Below are 25752 nucleotides of genomic sequence, written 5' to 3'. Positions count from 1 at the left end.
ATGATTTTTGGCTGTACTAAATGCATTTCAAATACAAATTGTTACGCTTCTCTATGTCATCTGCAAATTACGAAACACATGATTAAAATCAAAATGTTAAAAGGCTTTTTTTTGTGTGTGTGTGTGTGTGTGTGTGAGAACCCTTTAAACATCATCGTTTAAAAATATATATACAGTGGAACCTCGGTTCTCGACCATAATCCGTTCCAGAACTCTGTTCGAAAACCGATCTGTTCGATCACCGAAATCATTTTTCCCATTAAAAATAATGTAAATCGTTTTAATCCGTTCCAACACCCTGAATGTTTAGCTTGAATGTTAAAGCTTACCCAGGCTAATCGTACGTTCGCGTAATCGTAATCTTCCGTACGAAAGATTACGCTATAATGAACCTGTAAAAATAAAAAAAGGATAAAGAATTATGAATAGGATTTCTTACCTTTATGGTGGTCAGCAGAAGGCGCAGGTGGACGGTTGGGAGAGGAAAATCATCAAAAGTTTTTCAACCTCTTCCAAAACTTGCGGCCGTTGCTTGTTTATAGCACTCACTCCCTTAACCACATCACTAGATTTCACAGCCTCCTTTATCTTTAGTATCGTACTGATCGTAGATTTAGCCATGCTGTATTCCCTAGCAAGATCAGACACTCGCACACCTCCTTCATATTTAGCTTTTATTTATTTATTAAATGCAATAGTTGTACGCACTACTTTTCTTTTTTCACCTGTAGCAACTTTGCTGCTTGCACTGACTTTCTTCAGAGGCATAATAAGGGGCTAAAACACCCGTACACCGCACAGCATCGCACCCTAGCGTACGCACTCACGCATTACCGGCGTTCGAACTCAGATTTTTTGATCGAACAGCGAAGCAAGAATTTCTCTAAATTTTTGGTGGGACTCCGATTTGTTCGAACTGAGAGGCGTTCGAAAACCGAGGTTCCACTGTACATAAAATCTGGCTTATGAAGCACTGGGTAGAAACCCTGTCACAAGTATTAGAACCTTAAAACAAGGCCTGATACTAATTACTCTGATTAAGACTCGCCTATAATTAGGATAATGAAGATGGAGCGGCACGGCGGAAGGGTGGTTAACGCGAAGCCCCACAGTGCAGAGGTTCAGGGTTCAAGTCCAGCTACCAAAACCATCTCCGTGTGGAGTTTGCATCCCTGTGCCTGCGTGGGTTCCCCCTGGGCTCTCCAGTTTTCTCCCGCATTCCAAAAACATGCATGTCATGTTAATTGGCCGGTTCAAATTGTCCCTAGGTGTGAGTGAGTGTATATATGGTTGTCTGTCACTGTGTGCCCTGTGACTGGCTGGCAACCAATTCAGGGTCTCCCCTGCCCACTGCCCGAAGATAGCCGAGATGGGCTTCAGCACCCCTGCGACCCTACTGAGGATAAGCGGTGCAGGTGATGGATGGATGAATAATGAAAATCAGGAGAGACATATATACGAATGTGAATTTATCTCAACAGTATGTCAGAAAATATATAAATCAAAACCATTCCATTTTAATTTGGGGGGAAAAAAACTATTCCCTCCCAAGTACATTCGAACGCAGCATCACTTATAGAATGCTGTGGTTGTTAACAACCTGCCATCAAACAAACAACTGTATGAAACTCGATGAAGAGCTACAAACAATCAATTGCCAAGCAGAATCAAAGAGAAAGGAAAAAGTTGAAAACTGTACAACTCACTCCCTACTTTTTTCGTTTAACTTTAGCAGTGCAAACCTAAACAGACCTTATCACGATGGCGTCCAGGTAAAAAAGTCAATGTCTTGCAGCTCCTCTGGCAGGTACTGTTGCTCCACTGGAGAGCTAAAGGCGGGATTGTATTTGTAGCCTTTAGCGTATCCCAGTTGCTGCATCAGGCGGGTGGGCGCGTTCCGTAGGTGGAGTGGAACTGGAGGGAGGGGGCCTTTGTGGTTCCTTAGACAGGCCTTCACATTATTGTAGGCCTTGTACACGTCCACGGATTTTTCCGCCCGGCAAAGGTAGATCACGCACTGAGCCAAGATCACCTGGAGAATGAAAAAAAAAACATTGTTGCGTCCAATTTGAATGGGGTTAAAAGTTAAGGTCAATTGCATACCTCACATTCAGGCATGCCGATTAAGTGACAGGCCTGGAAAGCCGATACAGCCTGAGGGAGAGCCAATGGATCTGCGATACCTGAAAGTGATGAAACAACAGAGTAAGCAGGCGGAAAATGAGAGATTGATTTAAAATGAACTAAAAACAATCTTCCGCACCAACGTCCTCGCTGGCAAAACGAACCAGCCTGCGAGCCACGTAAAGTGGATCCTCACCACCTTCAAGCATGCGACCCAGCCAGTAGAGGGCAGCGTTCTCGTGGGAGCCTCTCATGGACTTATGCAACGCAGAGATGCAGTTGAAATGCTCTTCGCCTTAAAGTAATGAAAAAATAACATTGTTTGACGTAGATGAAGAACATTTCCCTGACCACTATGCTTAACAAGTTTTCAAGGGGAAACTGGAATTTCTTATCTGAGGTTTGGTCTCTCTCCTTGTTTTCTTTGCAAGTTAATTTATGTTTTCTCTCATTATTTTGAGTGTCTACTAAACTATAAACTGAACATCCAAGTCAGGTAAAAACATAGGCTACTGGAGGCGCCTGAATAATGAGGGAAATTTCTATTTTCCTCCTGTTGAAAATGTAAGATTAAGGGGGGAGGCATTAGAAAATGCAAGTACTTATTTATTTATCTGATCGTATTACAATATGTTTGTTAAGTTTTCAGTAAGTTTAATTAGGCTAACTAGACCAGGGGTCGGCAACCCAAAATGTTGAAAAAGCTATATCGGACCCAAAAAACCCAAAACAAACAAATGTGTCTGGAGCCGCAAAAAAAAAAAAAAAAAATTCCTTGCTGTGCATTTTGTGGAGAACGTACTACGAGAATACTAATTTGAAGGATGCATTGTCAATTAACTTCATTACAATACTAATGAAGAACCGTGCATTTTATTGCTTCAATAAAGTTAAAGAAATGCAAAAAAGAATCCGATTTTTTATGTCAGTTTTAGTTTAGATTTAAGGATATTTCAGGATTCTCAAAAACAACATCTAGATGAAAGGTTCAAACGGTTTGCGATAAAACGCAGCATGCGTTTTTACAAAGAAAATGGCAACCTTTTAAAAAAATACGGGGTGCAAACATATGTTGGCCTGGAGAGGGATGGGGGCCACCAGGCTGTACTTTCCCAAGACACACCAAAGGAAATGGTGCCCTATGAACCTGGTGGTTAAGGGATGCAACCAACTAGCCAACCAACGAACCATATCAAAATAAATTAATAAAGTTTAAGTTTGATTTATGTCAGTGCCGCATCCCCAGCTGGCACTAAATGTCCTTGTTTTGCTGAATGGTGATGAAGTCTTCCATTCCTTTTCTTAAAATTATTTTGAACATTACATTTTTTTGTTATTGATTACTTTTCTATTCAGAGCAAACATTCAGGTATTCCTTCCGCTTTGGAAATTAATAAAATTATTATGTCCAAGAAACGTAAAGTCCTCCGGTCTCGTCAATTATTTTTCTCTTTTTACAATTGGGGTCCATAGCCACCTCCTTCGCTTGTGATGCTGCTCCTTTAAAAGGGGCAGAGCTTGGGCCACACACTACACCACACACTACGTTCAAACAGTAGAGTAAGCAAAGCAGAAGAGTGATGCACTGGAGTTCAAAATTGTACCAGCTCCTCATTGAAAATTAATATTAGTTCTACATATTATACAGCATTGGAAACCTTTAAAAGTGTTTGTGTCATGTGTACCCTCATACAGAAACCATATTAAAAGAAAAATACATTTCACCCTCCCCGATTTTTTCCCATTTGTAAACATTTTTGGAAAAGTGCCAGGGAGCCGCTCCGCAGTGCTAAATGGCCACATGCGGGTCCTGAGCCACGGGTTGCCTACCCCTGCACTATAAAACATTTTTTAAATTAGATCAGTCCAGCTCTCGGTTTGTAGCTTAATTTTTTTGGGACCTTTCCATCCATTGATGTTGGAACCCCTTCTGTATATAATTGATCTGTAATTCATCTTGAGGTTTTAAAAAATATATCACGCCATTTTCACTGTGTGTTGTTTTCTCACTGTCTTTACAGTATTATGCACCCCGAAAAAACCTACAGCTGATGCAATGATGCCGTGAGATCAACAAGCGCTGGATGCTCATTTTAATCTGAGCTGTTAGTCAAGCAGGGCAGAGGCCTTTTCATCACCCCATAAAATTGGGACCAGTAAATCTCCCTGTTTCGGGACAGCTGAATGTTACACAACGAGACAACTGGGCAGGCCGGCGGGAGAAGTCGTGAGTACACAAAATAGTGATAACACAACGAGCGCGACGTTGAACAAGTGCTTTTATTATCCCTCTATTTCTGGGAACATGTTTATGAGCAAGTTTTTTTTTTCTTTAAAGTAAAACTTTACATAATAACCACAAACTACCGTTTTAACAACAAGCTCATCTGCCAATAACTCCGGACGCACTTTTAAAAGATAACCACAGTCTAGCCCAGGGGTCGGGAACGTATGGCTCGCGAGCCATATATGGCTCTTTCTACGAGTATCTGTGGCTCAGAGACAGATTTGATTGCATGCAAAATTTCTCCATCTTGTCCAAAAGTTGTTTCGTCTATCTAATTAAGTTACACGTAAAGCTAAACCGAAACTTACTGACAAACGATTACTTCGCAGTATATATATGGCACGTTTTTCACTACAATTTACAGTCAAGGTGTCACACAAAAAAATGGGGAAAAAAAAACTCGTTTTAGCTATACAACGCTAAAGAATCCTTTATATAAAAGTTCACTATGTAATCTGTGTTCAGTGTTCAGATACCTTATGATGAATCCACAGAACTGTAAATACGCCAAAACACCGGAAGAGAACTTAGTCATTTGATTGGGTGAGTGGGAGGGATGGGTGGAGCTATGCAAAAAGTACAAGCACTCCTTCCCATCTCTCGCCAAAGGTAAGCACATAAGGCTCCCTATTCTCAGAATGTTGTGACGTTTTTACAAAATAAATGCTTGCATCTGGTTTTGAAACCAATATGTATGATAAAAAAGGGTCAAAAGGAGTTTAACCGATCTTGAGTCATTGCAAGAAAGAGACAAGTTTAAAGTGGTATGTTTGTTGATTTTGGGACAGGGGCTCTGGCATTATTCTCTTTTCATAATTTTTATCAAATCATCAAAAATAAATGTGCTGAAGACTAAGCTTTTGTCTGGGGCGCGGGTTTAGCAATTTAGTAAATTTGTCTCATAATATATGGTGTGGCTCTTTCCCAAAATAAAATTAATATTTTTTGCTTTTATGGCTCTTTGAGTCAAAAAGGTTCCCGACCCCTGGTCTAGCCACTAACCTAAGGGAGTAACAGCTGCAAAGCTGTCACAGATGAGCAAAAACGAACGATGTTATCAGCATAAATGGCGAGTCTCTGACAGCAATTTGGTACAGAGAAGAAAGAGGAGGTAGCAAGACAAGAAACACAATATGCCAACAAGGGCAAAAATGTTGTATGCTCTGCTGATTAATGAGTTTTTTTATGAAAAGAAGAAAGGTTGCCTCGAGGAGGATCTAAGTAGAACTGCTATATTCTTAAATACCTCACAAGCAGAGGTTAGATTTTAAACCGGTGACTAAAATGCCGGTTCTGGCTTGGTCAGGCCGGCTTCTCTCTCGCTGACATTTCAAAAAATGTTTTTACTTGTGAGGACTTTTTTAATTTGTGAGGAGGGCTTCTCTCTTGCTGACTTTTAAAAATTAGCCACCCGTCATGGTTCTTGATCTATTTTTCTTTGTGGTGGGTGCGAACATGTGCCAAGCCAAGCACAGTCGCGGGCTGCATTGTGGGAAAGTGGGGATGAAATCCATCGTCCACGTGAATCTTCCAAAGAGAAGAATAAACAAACAACAATGTGGGATCGCTAATTCAAAAAAAAAGTAAGCGAGAGAGAAGCCCGTCTCCTCCTCACGAATCAAAAAGAAATCCTCACAAATAAAAATAATAAATGTGTGTTTGCTTCAGGCTCGGTCCCTCAAATACAGTTAATTTGTTAGGATCGGTGTGGTTCGGGCTGCAATACCCGCGGGCTGGGTCGGGCTAGATTTTCTGGGCTCAATCTTGCCTGTACAAGTGATGGGACAGTATCAATTTATTAACACAAAATAGAATAAAGAAACAAAATGTTAGCATTTCCTTAAAGGGACATTGTGTAATATTTGACCACTCCGTTTCTGTATTGTGTAGTGCAACCGAAAACGATTGCTACAAAGCACAAGGAAGATTTTAAACTACGGAGACTCAAAGTGACCAAACCCCACAATTTTTCTTATATTTTTTCTGCGCAACCTTTCACAAGGTTTTTTTGGGGGGGGCTATAAGCAGCAAGATGGCAGACAATCATGTAAGCTTCCTCTAGGCGCACATCATGTTGTCAAATACATACAAATTGATTATAGGACTAGGACTAACAACTACAACAGAACTAATAGAAAACACAGAAAATCCACCATGTGAAGTGGAACACATGCTATAAATACCATCACTTTGCTAAATATGGCCTAGACTAGCATGATGCAACGTGACTTGGTTGTTTTGGAACAACGCTTACCGGCTTTGTCATAGAGAATGTGAGACCTCTGGAGACCCTCTTTTATGTGTTCTTCCTTGACAAGAATTTCCTGGTTGGAAACATCTGGTCCTGTCAGTCCGTACTGGGTCAAGCCGACTTGGGCCTGAACAGCCAGCTGCAGACTGTTCAGCCCAATGCGGGCGTCACCGTCACACAGGTAGGCGATTGTGTCCAGTGCCTTTTGTTCAATGTAAACTCTCAGCCTGAAAACAAATCATTTAAGCACATTAAACAAGCATTCTTGTTATGGTGAATGTAAATGAATCAATGCTCTTTACTGTCATTAACAAAGTATATATTGAGTGTTCCTTAAAGAGACATTGTAGGAACATTGATGCCCAACTATTTTTCTGCCTCATAATCTCATGGTGCCACAGTTTAGTGTATCAAATCTATGATTTTTACTGACGTAGTAAGGAGTTAAATTCAAACTGCAAAGCAGAAAGTCAGACTTTTGGTCATGACGGACTAACTTAATGCTAGCTGGGATAAGGGTAGTTGTTACCCGTTAGTCAAACAAAATACATAAATTTCTAATGCAACAAAAGCCTAAATAGATAGATAGATAGATAGATAGATAGATAGATACTTTATTCATCCCCTAAGGGAAATTCACATTTCCAGCAGCATCCCTGAGCTGAGAACAGTACAATAATAAAGCCAAAAGAATACAATATACAAATACCCAGTGTGACGTGCAAATGCCCACTGTAGCGTGTTATATAGAGTAACTAAATAGTGCTACACAGAATACATATTGCAGTAAGATTCGGTAATATCCAATGTAGGTGGTGTGGTTTAATGTGGGCCTTTACTCTGCCGGGTGGAGTTAAAGAGCCTCATGGCATGAGGAAGAAAAGATCTCTTCAGTCTGTCCGTAGTACAAGACAGTGACAGCAGTCTGTCGCTGAAACTGCTCTTCTGTCTGGAGATAATGCTGTGTAGTGGATGCGATGGATTGTCCGTGATTGACCTCAGCTTTTTCAGTGCTCGTCTCTCAGCTACTGTTGTTAGGCTGTCCAGCTCTTTGCCCACAACAGAGCTCGCTTTCCTAGCCAGTTTATTGAGACGAGAGGCATCCTTCTTCTTGACGCTGGGCTCAGGCGTTGCAGAAAGTGTAAAATAGGTTTAGACAGATGAAAATAATTTCAATTTATAACCTGTGAATCAATGCAAATGTATATGTTACAATTTCATACTTTTTATTTACCGAGATATATTTCTAGATAAGTGATTTGCACCTTTCTTATGTGCCGCTAGAATTTTCACAATATTATCTTTGCTAGGAAGCTTGCCATTGTTAAGTATATTTGCTTTCCTCCACTGATCAGCCGAATAACTAACATTCATCCACATCATTAGGTGGGAGCAGATTACTATTATATTTTTTTTCCCATCCATCCACCCATTATCCATCCCGCTTATCCACAGTAGGATCTCGGGGGTGCTAGAGACCCATCTCAGCTCTCTTTGGGGAGTGGGTATGGGACACCCTCAACTGATTGCCAGACAGTTGCTGGGCACACGGAGTGAGACAATTAATTTGGTCATTCACACCAAGGGACAATTCGGACAGGCCAATAACCTGCCATGTTTTTGGAATGTGGAAAGAAAGCCATGCAGGCACGGATGGAACATGCAAACTCCGAACAGAGAGGCTGCAGTAGCTTGAATTAAACTCTGGGCATCACCACCGCGGGGCTGTGTGCTCACCACCCAGCCACCCGTTTTATTATTCCTCATATGTACGATTATAATTATTAGATGCTCATGAGGTAGTATAGAAACATATACTCAATACACTTATTTTGTTTGATAAAGCTCTTTAAGATAAGATTCAAGATTGTTTAAATTGTAATAAAATAAAATGACAATGGAATTTTCCTGACAACCCTGGTGGACAGTATTAGTAAAGATGTTTAAAAAATAAATCAATTAAGTCAATTAATAATTTCACTGATGTCAATTATTATTTTGTAATTTTACTAAAGTTAGAACATAGTAAAAATATGTTTTGTCTGCTAGTAGCTAATTTTTAAAAAATGGTTTTAGGTACAATTTTTGTATTTTTTTTCTACAAAAAGACAAAAATATAGGAAGTTTGTAAATCAAGTTGAAAGAAGAAAGAACACAATACAAACATTATCAACCAAATAGAATAACCCATGTTACCTCCTGAGCCACATTGTCCACAAATTATAAGAAAACAGTATACTATCAATTTAGGCAACATGATTATTTTAACTTTATAAAGAACAAAACATAAGACTGGTGCAGGGAGTTTATTTTTATTTTTTCAAACAGTGCAACGCAAGATAGTTTAATGACAAATATTTTTTTCCGTTTTCTTTGTACTATAAGTCGGTTCATTATCAAAAAATTGGCTCACGTATTTGTAATTATTTGAATAAGGGATACTTTAAGAAAGATGAAAGAACAAGAACAATTCTGACAAAACAAGCCAAACTCATAAATTAGGCCCGCTTTAGGTGCACTATATTATTCTGACAACCAGCTACCATTAAAAACTAATCCGGTAGCCATTTTGGGAAAAGCTTGTCGGGGAAACGGCTTGGCTCGATGCCTATTTTCACCTCAGTCTGGTGCAGGTCCAACCTTTTAATGTGGACGTGCGTGATTTGCGATTTGCTGCGTTCTTTCCACACCGGGCAAACAAATCTGCCAGACGTACTGTATGGCATTCTGAGCCAGTAGCCATCGAAAGCCTTGCGGGCTTCAACATGTGCACGAATCTGATCCGTCAACACATCCTACGGGAGGGGATTGCGCTGGCTCCTGCTGCTCTCCTCCCTTAAGTGATCTAACCGGGCCAGCGACAGAAGACCAGACCGCTTAAGCGAAGAATTTTGATTTGCGGCACTTTGTCCGCTCAGGAACAGAACACTCACTCGTTTCCGTCCGCACTGTGGTCTGGCCTTTCAAGACCCGCTTCATCTTGGTCCAGCACAGTGATAGCGAGCGCCGCCACTGCCCGGTCCAATATCGAACCCATCGCCTCGACTGAAAGCTTCTCGAGGACGAGTACTCGGCAGCGGCTCAGGAGAGCGGCGTTCACCTGGAAGGACGGATTCTCGGTGGTCGCGCCAATCAAAGTGATTGTTCCGCACTCTACGTGAGGAAGGAACGTGTCCTGAAAGGAATAAGACGGTGGTACACAAATCTGTGAGGATGTAACACTCATCATCCAGAAGAGGCAATTTTTTTTTCCCAGTGAGTACGTAATGAGTTTTCTCAAATCATAAATAAAGCGAAAAAGCAAAGCCTTAAAAAGCTTTTTGGGCTTTTGTTTTAACTTTATGGGAAAGTTCGTTTCATGTTCCCTTTCAGGTCAAACAAGCCAACGCTTAGTTAATTGTGATTTGCAAAGAGAGGAGATAGAAAATAAACGGTGTTTATAACGCGTTACTCTTTGAAGAAATTCAATTTTTTGAGTGGCGGGCCACAATGAGTTAAAAATATGACAGAGGAAAAAAACAATATATTGATCTGATTTTTTTTAAATCTGTCATTAGGGACTCTGGATGCAATACCATGGCAATACATGGGGAAAATATATCCTATTTTTCTTAAAAGTTTTTATGAAAAAAATCGACTTATAAGCACATATTATAATTCGTTTTATATTTGTTTATTAAAAGTGGGGTGCGTAGTTTGAGGTAGTTAAAATTAAAAAAATGTCTACCAACATGTGTTCACAATGCCCAGCTGAGATCAAAGAGCCTTTATATATTTTTTTACATTGCACCTATCTGCATATATCTTACTTTAACCCTCTGTATTCCGGCCACGGAGCACATTACGCTGGAGGAAAGGAAGCTGGGACGATGGGGGAGGAGAGTGATTATGTGCGCGTGATTGCAGTTTTCTTTTATTCTTGAATGAAAATGGTGAAAGTAAAACTAGGATTGTTTCAAATGCCACCCCAAACCTTAAAAAAACATGGAAAAGGAAGAGTTTAATTTCAAATACTTGAACAAGCAACAAAAGGACCTTGACAAAGGCTGCAATGATGTTGTCAGCCAGTATGGCATCAGACAGTAGAAAATTTTGTAGTTACTGACAACCAGAGGAGGGTAGTAACGGGTTACATTTACTTGAGTAAGTTTCTGAACATTTTGTACTTATAGGAGTATCTTTAAATCCATTCATTCATCCATTATCCATACTGCTTATCCTCAGAGTCGTGGGGATGCTGGAGCCCATCCCAGCTATTTTTAGGTGCTGGGCATGACTTTTGCTCCTACACACCCTCTATGGATTTCTGTCAGAGATCTATACAATAGCTCACCTGTTGAGATTTGTTGAAGCGGTGGATTTCGTCAATGAACAGGATAGTCCTGCGCTTACACAGCCTCAGCTCATTCTGCGCCTGCTTGATGACCTCTCGCACCTCAGCGGTGGACGTACTGGTGGCAGAGAGTGGCACAAATCGTGCCGTGCCCTTCTTTTTGCTGTTGCTGGCAATGATGTGAGCCAGTGTGGTCTAACGCAGAGAATAAATTGCTTGGTCGTCATTAATATATGGCAAGTATCCCAAAGTTCCCTTTCAGAGTATGAGAATTTGTACATTATAAAATTTCAGAAGATTGTATTTCACTTTCACCTGAACATTCCTTATAGCTCACATTAGTGCTGGGCGATATAGAAAAACTGTAAAATATTTTTTTATTGGTCGATATCGATAATGATCACACCTTTTTTTCTTTCTTTCACGTTTTAAGTCTAATTTTTGCCACTAAGTGAAAGTTGACAAAATCTGATGCTGCTTTAACCAGTCTTTAATGTCAGAACAAAGATACATGGCCCATTATCACACAGCATTTCACAAATATGACAAAAATTACAAGTTAATACCTTCTCAGAAGCAAAGGTAACACCTTGCAAGCTCGCTCATTCGTGGAAAGTTTTTTTTCATGGGTCCCGGTGCTTGTTGAACGTCTTCTAGAACTTGTTTAGCCCTAAATTGTTTTTACTGCAACGTATTCTAGCAAACAAAACAGTTTTAAATGGTGGAATATGTTTTTTCAATTTGCTCGTCTAGGTCGGTAAAGTTTGCTGTGCATATCTAGTCTGTTTTTTTATAAGACGTTGCCGAAAAACTCAAACAAGTGAAGATCAGGGGGCTCTCCTGTCTGTGACTCTTTAAGCATGTTTTGAGTGGGTATGATGGTCTCTTTATTGCTAATTTTGACCGTGTTCAAGTGAGCCGCTGTGGCTGTACTCCTGCTCCACCTTTTGCCTCTTCTGAATGTTGGCCAGAACTTCTGTTTTCCTTTTGGTTTAAGATCAGGGCATGGTGTAATTGTAACAGTCCTTTGAAACATTTTGTGATTAAGGGCCATACAAATACATGTGACTTAGATAGATAGATAGATAGATGGATACTTTATTCATCCCCGAAGGGAAATTCACATTTCCAGCAGCATCCCTGAGCTGAGAACAGTACAATAATAAAGCCAAAAGAATACAATATACAAATACCCAGTGTGACGTGCAAATGCCCACTGTAGCGTGTTATATAGAATAGCTAAACAGTGCTACACAGAATACATATTGCAGTAAGATTCGGTAATATCCAATGTAGGTGGTGTGGTTTAATGTGGGCCTTTACTCTGCCGGGTGGAGTTGACCTGAAATCACTTAAATCACACGTTCATCGAACGTTTTTATTATTCATCGTGGCAAAAGCAATATGATGATAATTATCATTATTGTTTTATCGGCCAGGCCTAGCTCACATGCTTGTCAGTACTTTTAAAGTCCATATGATATTATGTTTTTTGGGCCTCTACTGGTCTTTACAGGGCTTTTATTCCTTGAAAAAGTGTCAAGAAGCAAAATCCACACCTTTTTATCAATTTTCTGTGTCAGCCATTTTGAAAAGTCCGTTGAGCGAAGATGATATCACAGGTGCTCTGGCTCCATTCAATGACCAATCACTGCTCAGCTTTCTAAAGCAGATGAACTTTGGTCATAAAAAGATGCAGGAGTGTAATCTTCCCTTGACAGCCTTCGCAAAGTGGCTGCACCCAGAGAGAGATAAAACTCAAAGGTTGATTCTAATTAAATATTACCTAATAAAAATGTTATGGTTAGACTTGTGGGGGCCCATAAAGCACATTTTAGGAAATCCCTTTAACGTGACGACGTGTAATAATTCACTACTAGAGGTCGTTGTAGCATGAAATTGAGCTGAAGCGTGCACATTCAAACAAGACACACGATGACAGCCTGAAGGTACCACTTAGCAAAATTTGTAAGCATACGTACTAGGGCTGCGCGGTTAAGCAAAATCTAATCAATATTGTGATGTGATGTACTGTGATTGTGTAATAGCAAGACTGAGTGTTTTTTTAAGGATCAAAAGTTCTGTGTTGGTGAGTGATGGAGTGTTTTGCCAACCAGAATTGTCACAGTTCAAAAGCAAGTTTTAACAGCACGAGCCAACATACGCGAGGCAAAGTTTGCAAGCAGTACGGCCTGCCAAACACCCGCTTGTGAGCCTCGTGTAGGCAGTCTGCAACCCTAACAAAGCTCCCCAGAGCAGGGCGCTGTTTTCTTAAGATTCAAGCATTTCAAAAAAGAAAATCACATCTGAAAAAACGCAATTGAGTTTTTTCCTAAAACATGCAGCCCTAATACATATTTTATCCAGCGACAGTAGAAATCCCTATGAGGCACTACAAAAGCCCTAACAGAGTGGATAGACCCTGAGCAACTGAGAAGAGTGAATAGCTGGAGTTGGTCAGGGCTGTAAGTGGCCAACATAAGCTCCTAACGTGGGAAAAAACAGAAACAGATTGCAAGAGCAGAGGAATTTGTCAATTTGTCCGTGTCTCTATATCATGGAACTCAGTAAGCTTGCATGACCAGCTGTGAAAGCAGGTGACACTGAAGGACAAAGCAAGCTTTACACAGAGCAGCTAACAATAACAATAGTGGCAAGCCATAGCCTGCAGCTAAGTGGGTAGCATTAGTGGCTAAAGAAGGAAACAGTGAAAAAAGATGCCAGAATAATGGGACTCAACAACCATCACATGAAGGGCTAAGCTGTGGAAGGTAAGTAGCTAGAAGCACTAGCGGGACAAACCACCTTTGCAAAACGGTCATCTGGGCTTCTGTATTAGTAAGATAGCCAAACATGTCACCTTCTTCAAGGATGTCTTAAGTTGTTTAATATATTTACAAATTTCCAAACCTACGAAACTGAATTAAAAAAAATGTTTACGAGAGAGTACATGTGTTTTTTTTAAAACATTTTGACAGTACATATGTTTTTTTAAAGGTTATACAGTACTTTAATTTGTTGTTCGAAACTTTCTTTTCACAACACGTGTGAAAGTACGAAAGGTAGAAACTTTTGAATTATTCATTAGTTAAGAACAAACCTAATTTACAGGCTCAAGTATTTGTTTAACAAATGAGAGTACTGTACTTTCAATACATTTTTACAAATCACTTTAGTACTGATAAATTTAGATGTATTAAGGAGGCAGCTAGGGAGCCACTATGGAGCGCCAAAGACCTGCATATGTGTCCCGAGGTCCAGCGGGTGGAGAGGTCCAAATTTGTTGGCGATAGAAAGCATCTTCTCCTTTTTATTCAGGATAAAATGCACAAAGAAAATCCGCGAAGCAGCGAACCAGCGATAACCGAAGCACAGTGTCTCTGTACATAAGTGTAATAAATTGGAATATTTCAAGTCAAGTTATGTTTATTTGTATAGCCCTTTATTACAAGGAGTCTCAAAACGCTGCGCAGACCACAAATGATTGCAAACTACAGACTACACCATGCCCTGATCTAAAACCTACAATGTGCGTCCCACACACACTCAGAGGCCATGCAAGGCTGGCGCAGCTATCTGCATATTGGGGGCATTAGGGGTCAGCGTCTTACCCAAAGACACTTCGACATTTAACTTGGAGGAGCCGGGAATCAAACCTGCAACCTCTCGGTCCCAAGCGCCTTACCTCCTGAGCTACTGCCGACCATTACACCTCAATTTAGCTGACCTGCACTGGCTACCTGTTAGTTTAAGATAAGATTTTAAGGTTCTATTCAGAACATGCATAGAAAGAGCGTGAACGAAAGAGAAAGGTAGAAGAGAAATAGAGATAAAACCAAAGCTAAACAAAAACAAAAAAAGAGATTATTTCAGGCTTATTTTAAAATTATAATTTACAGAAGTTATTTGTCAAAAATAGGTTTATGGAGTACAGGTACAGTGGTTTTTGGTTGAACAAATGCTTGATCCTGTTAATTGGGTTTGTTCTTTGGTTTTAATTTTTGAGTATTGAATACATCAGTTTCTACTATGCGGGTTTTTAACTATCGCGAGACCTTTTTGGAAAGCAGCCCAACTAAAAACGATGAATTACTGAATTAAAATTAAAAAGGTTTTATTTAAATTGAATAATTATTTGTACACGATTTAAGGTCGCTAAATCATACACACACGTGAGCTTTACAGTGAAGAACCGACAACTCTTAAATTTGCTACCTGGCATACATGATTTTGAATGTTTAAACGTCAGATTACCTTGCCACATCCTGGTGGTCCCCAGAGAATGAGAGAGGGTACTTCCTGGCATTCCAACAAGGACCTGAGAAGTGTTTTTTCCCCGACAACTTTACTCTGACCGAAGTACTCCTCCATCGTATTCGGCCTCATCATCTCCGCCAGTGGTTTATTTGACGTCATCAATGACCGTAAAGTCAAACTTTGTGTTGCGTTCAAGGTCTGCCCGACATCCTTCCTCCGAGAAGACAATTCGGGTTCATTTTGGAGATCAGCCGGTAAATTACGCTTGACTGCCTTATTGGCCACACTGCAGACATTTGGTTTGATAGAAAACGGGGCGGCCGTGTCATTTTGATGTGAGCTTTTTCTTTTGTTGCCCTGGAACATGGAAAATAATCCAATGGAAGTAGAAGACGACGTTTGGTGGTCTCCACTCGGAAGTCGAGGCAAAGTTTCGGAACATAACTTTTTCATTGGTGGTCCAACGTCCGCTTCATTTTTCAGTAAACAGACGTCGAGGTGTCCATTAATAGCTTCGGAGGTGAAGTCATGGGAGCAAACTGGACAACTTACCGAATCCGACGAGGCACCAGACGCGATGCTCGCCATCTTGCTTCCCGTTCAACTTTGCCCTGTGTCACGTGACCAAAACAAGTTTTTATTAATATAAAGAAAAAAATAATTGCAACATTTTTGGTGTTGCATTTCTATACCGCATAAATACATTTTTATATTTTATTTAAAAGTAGATTCTATTTTGTTTTACCACGTAGTGTTAAATGTTCTCTGTGTCGCATTTAGGGACAATGGGGTGTTTCACTGTCAGGTAGCATACACCACCGTAATACTTAAAATAGAAAATAAATAAAAGCAAAAAAAAATTCGACAAATTTTAGTAAATTTACATGTTTAATCTAAAATGCATTCCTAATCAAGTGTACGTCAATGAAAACCATATGTGAAGTTCTGAGTTTACATGTCTGTCACTGAATGCATCCAACTTTATCCACAGCAGTACACACTACTATACTGTAGTCGTTTCCTGCATTGGCCAAAATAAGGTAAATACTACATTATACAAATTACTTTTTAAGATACTACCAATTGCGTGAATTTAAGGGGTTCTTTGTATTATATTTATACTTATACTGATTACTTTGCTTGAATGTCGACTTGTTTGATACAAATCCCTAAAACAACAATTTATGTTATTACTGTTTTGTCACTATATTATTACCAGGTTGTAATTATTAGACGTAAAATAGGCCTAGGCAACCATATAGTCAAAAATACAAATTTGTCATCACTGGTGAGCTATTTTCAGAACTTTACCAGCCACTGGCTATATAGGTGATCTTAGGGGGGTACCTGGTGCTTGGTGCTCTAGATTATTGAGGGTTCAGGTGAAGAAAAAAGATTATGCAAAAGCTCAAAGTATTTTCTAGGATGTGGTGGCAACACACCAAAAGATCAATTTTACGAATATAATCATTATGATTGATGAGAGGGATGCATGTTTTGTGCCTGTGGGTGGTGGACAAATGCCTTTGTCTGGTGAATTGAATGCAATAGAGATTGTGAGGGAGGAGATGGAAGTAGCAGTTGGGCCGATGAATGAAGGCTGCTGGGTTGGATGGATGTATAGTAGAGCATATCAGGAAAAGTGGTGAATCTGTGATAGTGTGGCTTGTAAGGTCGTTGGACATACGTTTTTTAATGCTTGTAATGGTACCAGCGAACTGGCATAGTGCATGTGTGGTTCCCTTGTTGGAAGGGTTGTGAGGTAGGTGGTTTAGAGATTTTGTTGAATGGTGTAAAGTTGCAGGGAGGTAGAGGGTTTGTAGTATTTGGTTTTGCATGTGGCAGCAGGTGGTGGTTTGAAGGAGGATTTTAAGAGGGTGGGCGAAGAGTGCAAGGCAATGGTGTGCTGAACCTATTGATCAAATGTGGGGACCTGCAAATGGATGCAAAGTGAGGATTGTACGAAGAGTGATATATGGCTCAGTGGCATAGGGTTTTTGAGTAAATGAGAGTAACAAATTAAGAGTCTGGGTGTCATCCTCGATAGCACACTCTCCTTTAACTCTCATATCAATAACATAACTGGTTAAGCCTACTTCCACCTGCGCTCCATCAATCGTCTTCGCCCCTCCCTTATCCCACACACAATAGCCATCCTCGTCCATTGCCTTGTCACCTCATGCCTCAATTACTGCAACTCCCTCCTCTATGGCTTACCTCAAAAGTTCCTCCATAAATTTCAGCTTGTCACGATTTGTCAGTTGCCCTCACCTGCGCTCACTCTTCCAGCCTCAGCTGCCACTTGTTCCCCTAATTAGCCCTCCTCCTATTTAAGCACATCATTCTTGTTCACTCCTTGTCAGTCCGTCAGAGAACCTCAGCACATGCAAGGCAAGCACCTTTTGATTCTGGCTCCTGTTCTGTTCCAAACCGCTTCCTGTATCCTACCTGATTCTGTTCCGTTTCTTTTCCGATCTCCGACCACGCTGCGTTCTCCTGTCCCGGCTACCCGACTTGTTCCGATCACTGACCAAGCTTTTACACAATTAATTAAAACAAAATTGGTCTATAAACCCATATAAAACTGTCATGATTGCTGATTCGGGGCACCTACGAATGCCCTGATGGCGCCAACAGCCTTGAGCGCTGATTGGTTCATTGACCCTTGTTAAACCTTCGGCTTCCAAGAGGAAGCTGTCAGACCGTCTTGCGAACCTACGCTTTTGCTAGGCAAGCACCGTACTCTCCAACAATCTCCTGCTCTGTTTTTTCCTGCCTGTTACCCGTTGCCGACCTGTTTCTGGATCTGTTTCTGCCCTGCCCTTCCGTCCCGGCCATCGACCTGTTTCGCCCTGTTTTGCCCTGTTTCGCCCTGTTTCGCCCTGTTTCGCCCTGTTTCCTGCCTGATACTTTTTGCCAACCTTTTTTCTGGACTCGATTATCGCCCTTGCTCCCCTGTCCCGGCTACCGACCAGCTTTCCTGCCAACCACGACTATCCTCGCTCGACGCGGAAGTGGTACTTCCGCGTTCCTGTCATCAGCCACCCGTGTCCGACAGTCATCAGATCGTGGAAGCAAGCACTGCTCTCTATTTCAATAAAACTGAGTCTAACGAACGCTATTGGGTCCTGTCTCAGTTTCTGGAATGTGACAGAAAACAAGATTTGGTGCTATCATTTATTTTTCATTATCATATTTGTCTTCAGGTCAAACGCCAGACTGAGAGCATCAACGGTATGAGCTAGGCCAGATCAAGAATGGCGGAGTAGAAGTGAGTTCCACAGACCACTGGCAGCAAAGTCATGAGTACACCTGATTTCTTCTCGGACCTGGAAAAGGTTAAAACGATGTGCTCCTTCTGGGAAATAAAGTCCACTAGAAAGGTACATATGCTAGCTATACTTTTTTGGTATTTATGAAGACCTGCAAGGGTGCAAGGTACAATCTTCAAAAAAAGAACATTACTACAGAATACTGGCGTTATGAAGTTGACAATTGTGAAGAAACACATTGGATGATGATGGATGGATAATGTATATATTCTTAATGGCGTATTTTATACCTAACAACACTGATTGTGTTATTTTGTAAAACACAGTTTTTGTAGAACAAGAAAAAGAAAAGAAAATTAGGTTTCCCCATGCAACCTTTTACTTCATTTTTAAGCTATGTTGTATATGTTTTTTCAACATTCATAGAATTCTTGGGGCACTATTAAGGTAAGATTAACATGAATATTACAGTTCTAGAGTGTCTACCGTGTGTGTGTTTTTCTAATCTAGCATTACAATCACTGTTCATTCTGCTAATTTGCAAAATCTATTGAGGAGTGCTGGATCTGTATAATTTAGTATCAGAATAAGGGAAACACGGGAAATGATACCAGATATTGGTGCAGATACTGTCCTTTTTGAAGGGTCTGTACTCACAGTGTGGACATATATCAGTATCAACTGCCCCTACTGCATTTAAGACTCAGGAACCTGATATTTTATCCAATGTCTAATCCAGAGTTGAGCATCAGAATTGGTCTTGAAAAAAAATCATCTCTTATAAAAGCTGTACAACTCAGTATTTGCAATTTGCTGAAGATACATTTCATCATAGTGTACTGTGTATTAATTTAGAAAAACAAAAAGCACGGCTTGATTCATTTTTCTAGATAAGAAACAAGACTGGGGGCATTTTTGGTTCCATCATTTTCAAAACGAAATCAGTTTTCAAAAGAACATGAACTTGGATGAGCATACTGTATAACTGCTGTGTATGTTTTTAAAAAAACCTGGTATTGACCATCCTTAATCAAAACTACACAATAAAAGCAAATAATCGTTCGGAAAACATAGGAATTGTAATTGAACTGATGAAAAATTCTATCATATTCTACTTGTGTATTACGTTTTTAATGTCATGATTACCGATGTGAATCACCTGTGCCCGCTCATTTGGCGCCAGCCGCTGCGGGCTCTGATTGGCTCCCTATCCCTTTTCAAACCCGGTCCTGTCACTCTCCGGTTGTCAGTCCATCAACAAACCTCTGCCCTGCAGGACTTGGGTTTTTACTTGGTCCGGTTTCCTGTTGGTATTTCCTGTCCTGTATTGTTCCCGTTTATTTTGTCCTGTTTAATATCGTTTTCCTGTTTTGTTCCAGTCTAGTTTGTCCTGTTTAACTTCGATATCCTGTTTTGATATCAATTTTGTCTGTCCCGTCCTGTCCGGCATCGACCCCATCTGTCCGATATCTGCCTGGGCAATTAGTATCGATCTCGTCGGCCTCTGGCTTCCTGTCATTCCACGCCAGACTGCTGCCTAACGTGCATGACTCCCCATTTCCCGTAAAATAAAAGGCTTGTGTGAGAAACGTCTCACATTTGGGTCCTGTTTCGGTTCTTGACATTTTAAGAATTGAAAAAAACAATGTATACCTCTCACCCCCATCATGGACTGTTCACTCTGCTAGCCTCTGGGAAGAGGTACTGCAGTGTGCGGTGCAGGACCACCAGGTTCCACAATAGTCTTGTCCCCCTGGCCATTAGACTGTTAAACGGTCAATCAAACACATAGTAAATCTAAACTGCTGCTAATCTGTACATCTGTTGGTTTTGTTTGACTTTTTGCACTACTGGCAGTTCTTTATAGCTAGCCACTCCTTGCACATCTGTTCTCCTCTGCACTATTCGTACTACAGTGTTATTGTTACAGTGTTATTGTTACTGTTTACCTGACTTGTTTACCTGACTGCCCATTTTGCACATCTGGTTAGCTGCTCCTCGTGCACTATTTGCGCTACTGTAAAATACTATACATAGCCATAATTATTTAGTATATTATTAGTACTCAATACTCCAACTCAATACAACATTTTATTTATATCTGTACATTCAAGGAAACTGTGCGGGTCAGATGTATCGACATTTCGTTCTGTATACACGTGTACTAGAATGACAATAAAGTAGATCTGAATCTGAATCTGAATCTGAATATTTTGTTTAGTAAAATTGCAAGACTACCGGCATTATCCGTCTATCATTATTTTTAAAATTAAATCAGTAAAAAAAAGAAAAACTTGGATGGGCATATACTGTATGTTGCCTACAGGCTTTATTAAGTTGACATCTTTTTCTTTTACTTAACACTAATTCCTACCTGCTGACACTACCGCTTCATGCGATAAGACAACCACTTTTAGCCCCCCAAAAAGGCCTTGTAGCTTTTTAAAAAATCTTTGGATTTTTCATATTTTAACAACAACAAAAATATCATATTTGTCACTTTATATGTTTTCCCAGTATTTTATAAGCTTTTTTGATCGTTTCAAGTTGTGTACGCCGTATACATTTCATACGGGATAAAAAAAAACTGTATAAGCCTAAAATTACTGCAACTGGGTAAATAACTAAGCAGGAGAAAATATGTTTGTGTTATTTGGTAAGTAATTTAACCATTTTATTTTAACATGAATTGTCTGTTTTTATTTTATTTTTTAATTCTACTTAGTCGGTCTTGCTGTGAGTAAATAGGTGTTGCTTTGTGTTTATAAAAAGTATTTATCGCTTAATAAGGGGGATTGCAATAATTAATAAGGGAAGCAATTGGCTGAGGTTGTCTGGTATCAACTATTTGACATAGTATTTATGTCTTTGTGTGTGAGTAAACTGCTCCAACAATTGTGTTATATTTACGTTTGGGTAAGAGTTTGCCTGTTCCAGTTTTAAACGTTTTAAAAAAGATTTTTTTGATTTGAACAATTTTATTGACACTATTAAGAGCAAATAAACAATGTGAGGTTTGAACATTTTTTCTCGACAATTTTAGCAGCAATTAAGCATATTCACAATTTCGTTATATCTGACAATATGACATTTTAACTATTTTTTAAATTTTATTTTTAACAGCAATTCATTTTTTTGGTTTGAACAAATTTATTGACACTAGTAACAGAAAACAATCTTGACAATCTCAACAGCAATCAAGAATATTGTAGAGACGGATCACGTCAAAAGTTTATATGCTAATATACCATCGTATTTTTTTTCACACGAGATTTTGCGACGTTTTGTCGTGCGCGTGCGTTATCACAACACCAACTCTGCGTATACTGGGACTCGACACACTTGCTTGAATTGGTTTCCAATCGTCAGCGTTTAGTCAAATATGCATGTCTGCACTTTTTGATACGTTTTGGGTTTTGTTTTAATAAAAGGCAACTTTCTTGTGGCGATGACGCGCGCGTCATAACTGTCACACGCCTCTGGGTGGCACCTGTCACTCTTTTGTCACAGGGACAAACTGAGCGTCATTGGGCTCTAAGTGCAGATAGCAGCCAGGGGGGGAACGCGGGGGGTATCATGACCGAATTAACTAAGGCTCTTTACACGACTATTCCCATGCACGACACCTTGCTGTCATCCTTCAAAGTCGTCACGCAAAACTGTCCAGACTCCTTCTCCAGCCGGTGCGTATCAGGTCCTCCAATAGATAACAACTCAAGTGCGGTAGAGGAGGAGGTTGAGGACAGGAGAGAATATGTGGGGGCTAATCGAAGCGCTTGAGGACTTTGTCAGCATTTGGGCAGTATGGCTGGTCTGCGTAATGTTTGTGCTGGCTGTAGTCACAGTTTGGACCAAGTACGGGGATTCAATCTGGTCTTGGTGGACTAGAGGTTCATCATCGAAGGACGCAGAGGTAGGGCAGGAAATTCTTTATATATTCCCATAATTCCAGATGAAAACATTCAGAAAGAGTTGACCATAATCAATTATTATCCAGCCTGTTATTTTCGGTTTAGTATTGTTGTACAATAGAAATGTGTCACTGTATTTATAGTTATGAATGAGTTTCCCATTTCAGCGATCCCTCGATTCTCGCGGGCTTCAGTTTCCAAAATAAACCTGTCATATATCCACGATATTGAAACCTTCATTTTTTTCCAATTATTACACAATTAAATACCCTAAATAAGTGGTCCGCAACCATCGAGCTGTGAACCTATACCGGGCCACAAAGGAAGAAAAGGCTTATTTTTTGCTTATTTCTTTGTGTACACACGCATCTTTTCCTTATCCCAAAACAACTCAAGTTTAGGTGTGCGTTATGTTAATGTTTTATGGTAGTATACTGTAATTGAGCAATAAGGGTGTGTTATTAAATGTCGCTAACCACATTTGCACCAGGACTCGAACACGGATCATGGCGGTGAGAGCGCCGATTCCTACCCGTTTGTATTGAGAATGAGAGGAAAATGCATTATATTTTATCTTATTATCACACTATTTTCACTGACAATGCCACATTAAGCAACATTGTTATGAAGCATTATGGGAAATAGTTCATCAAAAGCAACATAATACACTGGTGCCGTGAGTAAAAATTACGTGATGAGATAAAATCAAATGCCTTTTCCTATGTCATCTAGATCCCCAATAGTCTTGTAATTACATTGTTGATTTAGGCTTATTTTTAGTAGTATCAGTATTGTTCCTCATGCTTTTTGCATTAAAAAAATATTTAAGGACAGTACTGTGTCAAAAATAGTGTGATAAGAGATAAAACCAAATGCTTTTTTTCTAAGCCATCTACATCTCTAGTGGTCTAGTGATTACGCATTTGTTTTATGCAAATTATTGCTATTATTGTTATTATTAAAGATGTTATTTTGGGCCGGGCATCAAGAATATTGTCAGACCTTAGACCGATCGGTGGTACCGAAAAGGTTCTGTACAACTTCTACAATGCATTGAAATCAAACATGCCCTTTTTACAGGCCCAAGCATTCGTTTAATAAATAAAGGTACTGTATAATATAAACATGTATATATTTATGACCAAAAACTACTATCCTCGGGACTGTTTAGCCAGTCAGAGTACAAAACACCATGCAAATCCATGAGGTGTTATAGCGAGGAATTACTATAACATTTGTATCATTTTAACCCTAACATTATTTTAATTAACATTTAATGGTAGACAATGCACCTTATGCTGATCCACATATTTTATATACTACTTGTTTTCATCTCTTGACACCTCAATGTATCTTTCAGTCCCTACAGTGTTCTAAATCAGGGGTATCAAAGTTAAACGGATGGAAGGCCCAAATAATAAAAATTCCGCTACGAGGCATGGGTGGACTGATAGAATGCTGAAAAATGTGAAAATGACACATTCAGATAGTGAACATAATTTAACATACTGAAAACCTAACAAATATATTCCAATATTATGAGAAAAATACACATTTTTTTTCTTATAGCTTGGTCAGTCATTTAACTTTCAACCGGCACAAAAGACACATGTATTTCATATAGACAACCCCATAACAAAAACAGTAAAAGAAAGAAGCCATTATTATGCAGGCACCATCAAGTAGCCTATCATTTATACTTGGGCAAAAACAGGCTAATTTTACTTCAAATGGAAAAAAAGGCAATTTTCTATTATTCATTCAACGGAGATACTTTTCAAATAGAATTGGATTAAAAGACAATTTAAAAAGTGTCAAAATATCTTAACCAGTAATCCACAATTTCTTCTAAAATTAACATGGTAAAATAAACAAAAACGAAAAGAAAAAAAAAACCACAATTGTTAGTGTATAATACAACAGACGGTATGCTATACTAGTATCCTCCTTTGTTGTAGGACACTGTAAAACAGATGAAGAATATAAAAACATGAAAAAAAAGGATTTGGCCAGGAAAATTATCTTATTTGATCTCAGAAATTAACAAAGCACAGCCAAAAACATGAGCGACAAGAAAATGTCTTTAAAACCGAGTGAGTTGAACGGCCGCTAGAGGGCAGTCTATACTAGTATCGGCCTTATATGTGAGCATGATCCATTACTTTAGAATGTAAAAGGAAATATGAATGTAACAGAGATTTAAATTGTGGTCACATTGTGGCTCTTCTTCCAGGTATTGGCAGTTAGCGGCCGTATAATTTGTTCTTTTGTGTAATTTACACTCGTACTCTACACATCAGCTAGAAGAATTGAACGTGAGCTAATTATGCAACTGGCATTTATGATCTAGTGCAGCATAACAGGAGTTTGTAACATGCATTGACTGTCATCCAGTGAGTCACACTACTGGTTCTTTGTTGCGTCTAAATATGCAAAGATAAAGATATGGGTAAAATTAACAGGTTATCCACAAAAACTAAAATAGTGTAAAACAATTTTAAATCCAGCATTCGATTCATTCAGCAGTTGGGGCTCCTGCCTTTGGAGCGCCGGTCGCTCGTGTTCACTTGTTTCCGTTCCTCCTTTGACATTTAGGAGATCTACATTGACATTTAGCACAGCAGATGCATCGCTATGCGACTAAGCTCTTCTCAAGTGGCCTCTTGCATTCTGTCATTGAACTTAAAAGTCTCATTTTGCATCCATAGACAAGTAGTGGGGCAGCACGGCAGCGCAGTGGTTAGCGCTTGTGCGGCACAGTTCATGTCATGGGAACCTGTCGTGGGTTCAAATCCAGCTCCAGACTTCCTGTGCGGAGTTTGTATGTTCTCCCCGTGCTTGCGTGGGTTTCCTCCGGGCACTCCGGTTTCCTCCCACGTTCCAAAAAACATGCATTTTTGAATTGGCCGGTCCAAATTGTCCCTAGGTGTGAATGAGCGAATGAGTTGTCTGTCCCTGTGTTCCCTGCGATTGGCTGGCAACCAGTTCAGGGTGTCCCCTGCCCACTGCCCGGAGATGGCTGGGATGGGCTCCAGCCCCCCCGCGACCCTAATGAGGATAAGCGGTACGGCTGATGAGATGAGATGAGACAAGTAGTGTATACGCATAGCATCATGATGTAATCACAATTGCAACACAACCCAGCAAATCAAAGTTGAATATAAACATTCAAAATAAGAAAACAGCTGCTACCTTTGCATACCTGTCAACTTCAACCAATTTTTCCACTTATTAAAAATTACAATTCCCCTTATCAAGCAGTGATAAACCTATTTACTCAAAGCAATGCATACTTTGTAGAATGAAATGGAAATAAT

General features: G+C 39.8%; 2 protein-coding genes across 3 annotated transcripts in view; one reads left to right on the top strand and one right to left on the bottom strand.

Annotated features, from left to right (window-relative positions):
• Positions 1 to 1448: 1448 nt before the first annotated feature.
• Positions 1449 to 21380, bottom strand: wrnip1 (WRN helicase interacting protein 1). Its single transcript, XM_088347141.1, has 8 exons — positions 19684 to 21380; positions 15250 to 15863; positions 10996 to 11190; positions 9596 to 9837; positions 6666 to 6889; positions 2264 to 2419; positions 2104 to 2183; positions 1449 to 2032 (listed from the first exon to the last, which is right to left on the bottom strand). Exons 2-8 carry the CDS (start codon positions 15838 to 15840, stop codon positions 1757 to 1759), a joined length of 1764 nt encoding a protein of 587 aa, XP_088203267.1. The 5' UTR covers positions 15841 to 15863; positions 19684 to 21380; the 3' UTR covers positions 1449 to 1756.
• A 706-nt stretch (positions 21381 to 22086) lies between these two features.
• The window catches only part of mylk4a (myosin light chain kinase family, member 4a), a 32182-nt gene continuing 28516 nt past the window's right edge, over positions 22087 to 25752 (top strand). Inside the window, exon 1 of one of the 2 annotated variants that reach the window (XM_088347120.1) lies at positions 22087 to 22437. In XM_088347120.1, the coding sequence (XP_088203246.1) occupies positions 22279 to 22437 (159 nt within the window). In that variant the 5' untranslated portion in view covers positions 22087 to 22278. The remainder of the gene's footprint in view (positions 22438 to 25752) is intronic. The other variant, XM_088347111.1, reaches the window with a different exon arrangement.

Source organism: Urocampus carinirostris, chromosome 1, assembly GCF_059441175.1.
Source record: "Urocampus carinirostris isolate Australia breed hairy pipefish chromosome 1, RoL_Ucar_1.0, whole genome shotgun sequence".
NCBI lineage: Eukaryota > Metazoa > Chordata > Actinopteri > Syngnathiformes > Syngnathidae > Urocampus > Urocampus carinirostris.
Note: the sequence above shows the minus strand (reverse complement) of the source record. Positions and strands in the feature narration are given on the sequence as shown.

Coding starts and splice junctions, on each gene's coding strand:
- wrnip1 (XM_088347141.1), bottom strand. CDS start 15,840: ATGGCGAGCATCGCGTCTGGTGCCTCGTCGGATTCGGTAAGTTGTCCA. Junction 2,184..2,263: donor TTTTGCCAGCGAGGACGTTG/GTGCGGAAGATT, acceptor CATCACTTTCAG/GTATCGCAGATCCATTGGCT. Junction 2,033..2,103: donor TCGGCATGCCTGAATGTGAG/GTATGCAATTGA, acceptor TTCATTCTCCAG/GTGATCTTGGCTCAGTGCGT.